Source organism: Siniperca chuatsi, linkage group LG3 (genome assembly GCF_020085105.1).
Source record: "Siniperca chuatsi isolate FFG_IHB_CAS linkage group LG3, ASM2008510v1, whole genome shotgun sequence".
NCBI lineage: Eukaryota > Metazoa > Chordata > Actinopteri > Centrarchiformes > Sinipercidae > Siniperca > Siniperca chuatsi.
In genome coordinates, this window is record NC_058044.1 from 13,672,063 (window position 1) to 13,682,481 (window position 10,419).

At 38.1% G+C, this 10,419-nt stretch overlaps 1 protein-coding gene across 1 annotated transcript; it reads right to left on the reverse strand.

Annotated features, from left to right (window-relative positions):
• Positions 1-1,673: 1,673 nt before the first annotated feature.
• ccdc86 (coiled-coil domain containing 86) lies at positions 1,674-4,873 on the reverse strand. The gene is made up of 4 exons (XM_044189136.1): positions 4,243-4,873; positions 3,349-3,478; positions 3,187-3,261; positions 1,674-2,216 (listed from the first exon to the last, which is right to left on the reverse strand). Exons 1-4 carry the CDS (start codon positions 4,761-4,763, stop codon positions 2,064-2,066), a joined length of 879 nt encoding a protein of 292 aa, XP_044045071.1. The 5' UTR covers positions 4,764-4,873; the 3' UTR covers positions 1,674-2,063.
• Between the last annotated feature and the right edge of the window lie 5,546 nt (positions 4,874-10,419).

Below are 10,419 nucleotides of genomic sequence, written 5' to 3' on the forward strand. Positions count from 1 at the left end.
TTGTCACTGTAAATGTTGTGGAGTACAGAGCCTAAACAACAAGAATGTGTCTGCACTGTAAATACTCTGAGCCGGTAGCCCAGGAAGTCACCTGGTCCCATGACAACAGCCTCTTGCTTAACATGTCGAAAAATAAACAATGTGTCTGACGTTAGACACAGTGTCCTGTCCAAAACTCTCACACATTGTACATCTCATGTTAAACCATAATAATGAGACAAAACTGGTTATTCTCTCGATTGGTTATTCTCTCGATTGATCGCTAAATTGTTTCGTCTTTTTGCTGAAAAGTTGTGAAAAATGCCTATTATAATTCCCCAAAACCCAAGCTGACACCTTCAAATTGCTTGTTTTGTCCGACCAACAGTCCAAAACTCAAAGATATTAAGATTACTATCATACAAGAGAAAGAAAAGCATTAAAGGCCTCACATTTGAGAAGCTATTATTAGTGACTATTGTCATATTGGGATGAAAAATAAATTAGTCAATTTGCTAAAAATTTGTTGATTAATTTTCTTTCAATCGACTAATCAGATAATCAATTGTTTCAGCTCCACTAAAAGTTCACATTTCTCAGCACCCATATCATTAACACACTCAAACACATTATAGTCTGTTTTGTGCATATATTTTGAATTGCTTCAGCATGGAAGGAAATATGTAGTCATCTTTTTACATGAATACTTAAGGGATATGTAGAGCTAATTGACGAATGGGTAATATCGACTGTGGGTGAAGCTGACAATTCCAGGCATTAGAGCTTTGTATAAATACAGTTGCTATGACGTCATGGACTTACAGCAGCTGTTTCATTTACTTATTTGTCAATCCATACATGGACAACGGATGTGGTGTGGCAGGAAGCATAACCTGGGGTTGGGTGAGATGACTATAAATGTATAGACCTGATCTACTACAACCGTTAAATCTGTTCGGGCATAAAGGCTTTGATCTTAAGGTTTTAATGGAGTTTACTCAAATGAAATGCCCCCCAAACTATTACACCTCTCCCACCATTGCTTTGAAAAATATAAAAATATATCGGCTAATATTTTTAACAAATACATAACAAACATTTAATAAGGTTAATAAGGTTTAATAAAGTTTGTTATTAAATAATTGTGATCAAGATTTGTAGGGAATGCTGAACTCGTCAGTTCTCTTTTGGACGAATTATGTAATGGACGCACAGTTTCTAAATTACACATATCTTTGGCTTTTCTGTACTGCAATTTCTTTCTTAACAGCCGACATATAAATCGATATCAATATACAGATCTGTGATAAGCTAATATTGGCCGATATATATCCCCCTGGCTATCAGTTGGGCTTTATGGTAAACCTACAGCATGACTGTGTTTATAAACACAAAATAATAAAATGCCATTATTACAATTTTCATTATGTGTATTGTGTAGCTTACAAACTCTGAGGCGAGATTTAAGAATAAACTGTGAAGACTAAGGTAATGTCACTCTAAAGTACTTATACATTTTACTTACATCCCATTTGTGTTAAGTGTATTTGTAAAAATCCTTATTCCACTTAAGTACTATTGGTGTGCTAATGTTACATACTTAAATTCAGCTTACCTTTAATTTACTTTTCTTTTTTTTTTTTTTAAACCTGAGTGCTGCTTTCCCAGCCATCAGTTAATATGACAATTTCATGAACAGTAAAAAGTGAAATTTTATTCAATATAAAATCCTGTAAGTGAAACAAAGTTGCTCCATGTGATGTTTTACAGGCATTCAGGCTCTTCAGGTCAATAAGCAAATTAATTATAGGATACTTCAGAAAAAACAGAGACAGAAAAGATTCAATCTTAACGGTTTGTTGATGATCGCCTTAGTGCCGACCTGACCAGCAGCAATCGCACCTATTGTGCAGCATGTTATATTTATTTTTACTATTTTTAACTTAATACTTCTGTTTAGAAAGCTTTTATTGGATTAAACTGTGAATAAGTCCTCCCAAACAAACATGTTTGTTGTATTTTAGACATCTAAATATAAGACATGTAGGCAAAGTACAAGATGCATTTTTATTATCTTACAGTTTTTAGGTCAAATCTTGGTCAACCTTATTACTTTTTTGCCCTTTGGCTTTTACATTCTGCTTCTGTGACTTCTGCAGCAGAGCCAGCGTGTCTCTCTTCTCAACTTTCCTGAGTTGTTTCTTCTTCATCCTCTTGATCTTTGCTGTGTTCCTGATCTGTGATACAAATGAGACAGGGGAATATAAACAAAGGTCAAATCACCAACAGAAAGATAGTGTGTGGTTATGTTGCTAATTAACAACTCTCTTTTCACTTGATTATGTCGGTTTTTATTGCACAAATCAAATTCTGAAGCAGAACTTTCTCCATAACTTTAATGCAACTTTACTGTGTGTTAGAAAACATATTTAATCTAACAATTATCTTGTGTATGTAAAGAAGGCAATATGGTTAAATTTACTATCATGATGTTATTAAAAAAAGAAAATGGATGCAAAATCACATTGTTTAATATAAATAATGGAACACAGTTAATTATAACATTTATAATAATCTTGTTAGTTTTTAAACAACAATTTGCTTAGAATCATTCATTTGGACAACACACATTTTTTGTAATATTTTAACACAAAGTTTTGGCGCTTCCTGTTATGTTTTATTTCAGAATGTGCTTAGTAAGTCCATATTTCCAAACTTCTAATATACGCAATAATAATTAGAGGTGTGGGTGAGGTCTCTATGCTGCAGGTCTCACTGATCTAAAAAGGCCAGAAATTATAACATCAATCTGTGCATGACTGCAGGAAATAGGTGACCATCACAAAGTAGGGCTGGGCGATATGGCTTTTAAATAATCTCAATATTTTTAGGCTATGCCACAATATGATATATATATATATATTCCCATTTTATAAGCTCTGCAGTGTGGCTTTTCAGTTGCTGATGTTTTGAGCTTGTTGTGTATCAAAAAGCTACCGCGAAGCATTACTCCTTCACCTTTGGACAATAAGCTCTGTGGGTTTCATTCCATATTTGGACTTTTACAAGCTTGTGTTAACACATTCATGGTTTAGGCTCTTATGTTGCAGATACAGTATCATATGAACTGTTTGTAATAAAGTTGATTCTCGTATTTTCTGGAGACTGCGGTGTAGTGTTAGGGTGTCAGTTAAACAGTTGACGTACCACTTGCACAATCTCTGATTTGCGTTCGTTCTCTGCACGACGCTTCAAGTTTTCTTCTCTCCTTTTCCTCTTTTCCTATGAAGCCAGGAAATACAGAATAAATGAAAAGGGGCAAATACTTTAACGTCACATGGTTTCAATCATCACACAGCTTTCGTTTACCTCTTTCTGTTTGGCTTTCTCCTCTTTAAGCTGCAAAGAATACTGTTTCACTAGGTCCTTCTCCTGCTTTGCCTTCATCTTCTTTTCCCAAGAAGAGCACAGCGGTTTATCTCTCACCAGTGCAGAGAACCTAAGACAAAATCACATATAGCAAGTTAATAGATAATAAAACAAAATCCATGTTCATTCATTGAAATAGGCCAAACTCATTCGTCTGTTATATGTTGCATATAACAGTAATACATACAATAATTTTACCTAAATAAAACATTGACAGAATTATTTAAATTATGTAATATCTAATTCAGTAACACGTTTTAAAAAGCCAACTTTAAAAACATGACAGATTTGATACTTGCTGCTAAGGACACCATGCTGTCAGTACTCAAAGAAATGAAGTTTGATACTTAACCCTAATTTATAGTTCAACAGCAACATTAAAGATTCATGACTTTCTTATCACACTGCAGCTTTCCATGTTTAATGTCACATGAGCTTAAATTAGAATAAAAACTACTCCATTACAAGCAAATGTCATCGATTCAAAATCTAAAAAAAAGTAAAGGTATATAAGTATTAGCAAAAAAAGTATTAAAAGTATACATTATGCAGAGTGACATCTCAGTCTTGTATTGTTATATTGGACCATTATTTCTGGTGTAGGCTTATTAATGTTTTTCATGTAAAATCTTAAATCTGAAAAGTAACTAGTAACTAAAAGTGATTTAAAAAATGTAGGGAGTAAAAGTACAATAGGCTATGTCCGTCTAAAATGTTGTGAAATTTAAGTATAAAGTCGCATGAAGATGAAAATACTCAAGAATAGTACAAGTACCTCTAAATTGTACTTTTTGTAGTCTAAGTTACTGCACACTGCCACTGTGATATCCTCACCTCTGCTTGCTGCGGTCCTTCCACACTCTCCCAGATTTGGGTTTTCCCAGCGGAATGACCGGATTTTGTTTACCACCTGGACCCAAACGAGGCTTCTTTGTTGGGACGGTCTCGGTACTCGTGGGTCCCGTTTCTGCTGGTGCAGGCCTGGACAGGTGAATGTCTCCACTCCCGTTAACGTCGGCTATGTCTGTGTGCGGCTCCGGCGGCTCTGACACGGCACACGGCTCCGGTTCGGCGGACACACTGAGCTTCTCCTCGGGCAGAATCTCGGGTCCCCGCGCTGCCTCCTCCGAGTTTTTCGCTTCCACCGCCGGCAGCTCCTGGAGGACAGACCTCCTGGTCCTCCGGCTGGGAGTACTCACCGGGGCTTCTGAATCTAGCAGTGCGGCAGGAGTGCGCACTTTGCGACCGCTGCGGGTCCGTCTAGTCTCCGGCGGCGGATCCTGGACCTCCTTCTCCCCGTGCCCCACTTCAGAACCGGGCTTTTCTTCTGACATAGCTGTCTGCCTCTTCGACATGTTTTCTAATTAAACTGACTTCACCATATTACTCTAACAAATTTGCGTACCCACGTGTGATCACCGCCAGCGTTGTATATGTTGCTTTATTTCCGCTTCTATCGAGGATGGTAAACAATGTGGGAGCGCATTACCGCCACCTGCTGGTCTGGAGTGTGAACGGCAAACTCGATGCTGCACAAACTTGTTCTTCCTTTCTTTGTTGAACACTCAAGTTCATATATACAATCATAACGCCGAAGTCAACTCCAAGCCAAATAAGACACAATATGAGCAGCAGAAGAGCTACACATAAAACCGAAGATGGAAAAAAAAAGAATTCAAACAGAAATAAAACCAAGCTTAGTGGAGGTGAAGTTAAAACAAAAATAAACTTCTTGTGTTGTAATGCATTGCAGGGATATAGCTTTGAAAAAAGAATCTCAAAATGTTCAAACTATTCCTATTTATCCATCAAGTAGTACGTTAGCCAGTTAAAAGGAAGCAGGAGATTATTTTCCCCCAGAGAATTTTATTTTTGACATTATATTTTATGGTTATGGCTGATACTGGGGCAGGATCAGCAAAGAGAAAAAGAAAAGAAAAAAGCTAAAAAGAAATCAGCCTTTTCTGCTCTCTTATGTGTGGGGGGGCAGTAAAAGTGTAAACAGCACAATATACTGTAATAATATATATACAGGACACAGAAAATTTAGACTCCTGCAGACAGACAAAGAGAAGGTGAATGCAGAAATTCACTCCGACATTACAACATAGCACACGTTAAGAAAAGGTTCTATGATATGGAGAATGTGTAGACTATAGAGACAAATCATTAAGACTCTTTTTCTTTTCTTTTCATTGTTATGCGGATGACACACAGTTGTACCTCCCTGTCAAGCCCACTGACCTTAGTACACAGAGTTCTCTGCAGGACTGCCTGTGTGACATAAAAAATTGGATGTCGATACATTTTCTTCAGCACAACTCAAATAAAACTGAAATCCTTGTTATTGGGCCCTAACACATCACTAAACAAATACTGCCATCTACTAGTAACCTGTCACAACATATCAAGCCTGTTGCAAGAAATCTTGGTGTCCTGTTTGATAACGGTTTATGTTTTGAGTAACATATCACTAAGCTTGTCCAATCATGTTCTTATCACCTATTTTAAATCTTAGTGATGCAGAAACTGTTGTACATGCTTTTATCTCCTCGCGACTTGATTATTGTAACAGCCTGTTCACTTGTCTTAATCAAAAAACTTTGACATGACAACAGACTGTACAAAACTCAGCTGCTAGGCTGTTAACCAGGACCAAGAGGTACGACCACATCACACCTGTTTTAGCCTCTTTACATTGGCTCCCTGTTTGTTTTAGGATTGATTTTAAGATCTTGATTACTTTTAAGGCTCTTCATGGCCTGGCTCCAGACTATATTTTAGACCTTGTAATCCCTTATGAACCTTCACGTAGTTTGAGATCTTCGGGCAGGGGTCTCCTGTCTGCTCCTGAGTCCAGGTTGAAAACTAAGGGGGACAGAGCTTTTGCTATCAGGGCCCCGAGGCTCTGGAACAACGGATAGGTGACACAGTTTCAGGGCAAGTTGGACAATATCTTCAGTTACACTAGAATGACCCTGAAGAAGGTCAGGGTATTCCAGACCTTTTCCCAATACCTGACTACTTGGATGGTGACTCCAAAGAGGACTCTGATGAAGATGAAAAAATATGAGTGACTGTTTTTAATGATCCTCCCAGCGTGATAATTATCAGGAAATGTCTTTGTTCCACAAAAACAGCTATTTGCATTTCACATTTCATGTTAATGATAGCTTAGATTGAATCATTCTATTAATTTCTAAGTCTGATGTTAGTGTTCTGTTGTACATACTTTTTGTGATCAATGAATGATCAAAAGGGAGAAGTGCAATGGAAAATGATTTTTCTGTTGCTATGCTGGGCTTCCAAATGTGATAACTCGCATTCAATATAAGGTGTTACTTTCTGTCTAGCTGTGCACTTCCTTTGACCTGCTGAACTTTTGACAACTCAGACTGAGACTCGCTTTGGGTTCCTGTCTGCCTAGAATCTTTAGACTTAGTTCCTTTTTTGATTGTCTGACATTCTTTGGAAAGAATAATACCTAGAAAGACACTTTGGTATTTCTTGGTGTTTATTTCAGGTTTCACGAGTAAAATCACTTTAATAATGCACCATTCAGCAGCTGAGAGGTTATTGGGAAGCATGACTGAAATACTTTACTATTCTGTATCATGAGTAGGCCTATATTAAGGAAGATTCTACTCCTGACCTAACGCTAACTTGCTTTTAGTAATTTGTAGCATCAACTCCAAATATCACAGGAAAAAAGTTTAACCTGGTGTTTCAGATGGCCAGGGGATGACAAGTTGATTTGAAAAGGGCGACGCAGGTCAATTCTCCGGTGTGGGCCTCTCGGTCCCGTTCGGATGCGCTTGGTCCCACATGGCAGCTTGGCCAACTGATTTGCTCTCCTTCTGGTGGAGCTCCCAGGAGCTAATTTTCAGACATTGTAGATCCCATGTGGCGACTTGGCTTGAGTCGGCCGTCTCTCCCCGCAGGCAGCATGGTGATCTTCACACACCACGTGCTCAGTTGCTGAAACACACAAAACCTTTTTATGAATATCAAAATTTCATCCTTAGTAAATGAGTAGGTCAAATAAACAGTGTTAATTAAATGCCATAAATAGCAATCAGACAGCGATGGCAATATAGCCAGATTCTTGTAGACCACTTTTGGTTCAGCTTTGTTTGTCTTCATCTGCCTGACCTCCAGTAGCGACAGAAATGGCAGAGGGACACTGACAACTTAATCACAGGGCAAGTTGTGATGGTGGTTCATTCTCAACTACCCTGAGCCCATTGGCCTATCTGCAGGGTGGTCAAGACCTGTCCAGGCCTGGATGGTCAGAGTGGTCGAGGTGAAGATCAAAGGACAGACGTATCTTCGGGAAGATATGCGTGAATGCAGGAAACAAAGTCTCTGAATCTCAATATTTTCTGGGGGAGGACCCCCATGCAGGGTCTGTATGAGAAACTGACCTACAATTAGGAAGACTATTACTCTGCTTCTTCATTCACATCTCTCTCCCTCTCTCTCTCTTCATGCTCTCTGATCAGCTGATATGGGCATATACTCTTTCAGTAATCAACAAAATCTTGCCACAATCTCCTTCAAAGACAATCATACTGTCAAACTTAAATCTGTCTCTTCGCTGCACACCATCAGCTGTCATTTCAGAGCGGATTCATTGTGACCCTCCCCCACCTCCAGTCCATCACAATTCAGTCCGGGCAAGCTCATCAGAAGTCCACTCCTCATCACACTAGATCTCAACCAGCCCTCACCACCACCACCTGTGTCTAGACTCCATCGGGAGTATCCTATACCACGCACGTCTTCACTACCCCCTTAAAATATGAGGACATCATGATGGAGTTTAAACACCAAAGACTCTTCACATTTCTCATCTTTACTATGCACTATATACATGTATACATTTTTGTCACTCATATCAAGTCTCTCCTGATGACTCCTTAGGGACTGTTTGTTATTTCGTTAATTATCGGGCCCAACTTTGTCCTGTCCTCTCCTATAGTAGCTACTCAAAAGTTACCTATGACAATTCCAACTCTGAAACAAAAATTATTTTACCTACAGTGACATCACACTCTACCCACAATGCCACGCAAACAAACACGTCAAAAAGTGCCTTTTTGAGCTGATGATAATGAGTTTAAATTAAATAATATCCCTTATTTGCAATACATATGTTATCTGATTACATTTCTGTGCTCCCTCTTGATTAATAAAACATCTAAAATAAGCAAGTTCACTAAGTGTGTGCCTTTGTACATCAACATGAAACAAAACTGTAGGATTTATGAATGAAGTTTGGTGTATAACACTGTATAAAACAGGGTAAAACACGTATTTTTAAAAGAAAAAAACCTATTTAAAATAAATACAAAATACAACAATTTAAAGTTGTGTGTCCCTCCCCCATTACCAAAATAAAACATAAGTCCCTCCTCAGTGCTTAAAAAATTATTATTTCTCCTGTATTGCATAAATAAGAAACAGTCCCTAACTAAGGCAAATCTCTTTTTTATAGATGTATAGTCTGACAACAAAAACAGAAAGCTAAATGATTACTGCATGCCATTTTCTGTCTTTTGTAAAGTTATCAAAGCTATCACATGCTAATCAGGCACTTAACAGTGATGAAGTAGATGCAGCCAGAAAACAATAGGCCCGATTACTGATTACTGGGCCATCTTGAAACAATTAGGTCAGTTTCAGGTGAAACTAGCTATTAACAGATACTCAGGCAGATTCCTTCCTGAAGGCAGGGCTTATGTAACTCAGAGTAGCTTAAATTTCCTGTTCCCGTCCAATTTTTTCACAATTGAGAATGACTTCCGGATGGGAGCCGAAACGTCTTGATTCTGAAAACAGTGTCGAGATGACTACGACTGAAACCTTTTCTATGATAGAACACTCCTGGACGAATGAGGGACTACACCGTCTTATTTTGTAAAGTTAAAAATGAAAACAAATACAACAGACCTGTCATATGTCAATGATTATTACTTTTTTGCCTTATAGTTGAACTTGATGGCCATGGCTGTAGGTAAACAACGTGATTTCATTTGGTATATAACAGTGTTTGGGCTATTCTTTATATTTTTAAGACAATGTCAGTATACCAATAATAATACCAAGTTGTACTATTATTTTGAGGTCAATACTGCTGTATACAGTATATATGAGTTAGACAGCGATTGCCAATACTGTAAAGTTGCTGCAGTGGCAACCAGAGACCATATCAACAAAGTCTATTGACAGTATTCTGTGTGCTTCAGTGATGATGGAGTTGGTAAGCAGAATTATGCTACCATAGCCATTGGAGTGTGTGAGGATTCACATTTCGAAATGATTAGATTTGGTGTTAATGTCTTTCTGAAACAGTATGCACCACAGCCGTCAAACGATTTCATCTAGCTTGTAGCCTACAGCTCGCTAGGCTATGTTTTTAGCATCTTATACCACTGTCGCTACATCTTACCCGATCAGTACTGTGCATGTGCAACTCTCCGAAGTGAGATGGCTCACTCGTTAGCTACTTCTGTCATCAGCTCTGAGAAAATGTGTTCAATTCAACACGCTTTATTAAAACTTTATAGACATGTTAAAATGTTCCACATCTTTCATACATTATAAGTTTTATTCAACTTTTATATACACACGCACACACATCTTACAATTCAACTGACATTTGCAACTAGCGCTCACTTTGGTGGATACTCCACTTTTGTGGTTTAACTGAGTAACTACACTTTAAGATATACAGCTTAAAACCATTGCAAACTAAATCTGGCCTTGTTCACAAAGAAATAGATCAAATAGCCCCCAGAGTCCTCAGCATCTCTTCAGGAGCCCCCAGAAACCAGTCCACCTCCTCAGGAGCCCACAGAATCCCGTTGAAACAGAGTGGATTAGATCGGCTCAAGGATTACATTAAGAAATCCCAAACAAATCAAGAAAAAGACAATAGCACTTCACCTTTTTTGTTTGTTTTGCACAATTTGTTATTGTTTCTTCATTTCGTGAACCCCCCTTCCCTCC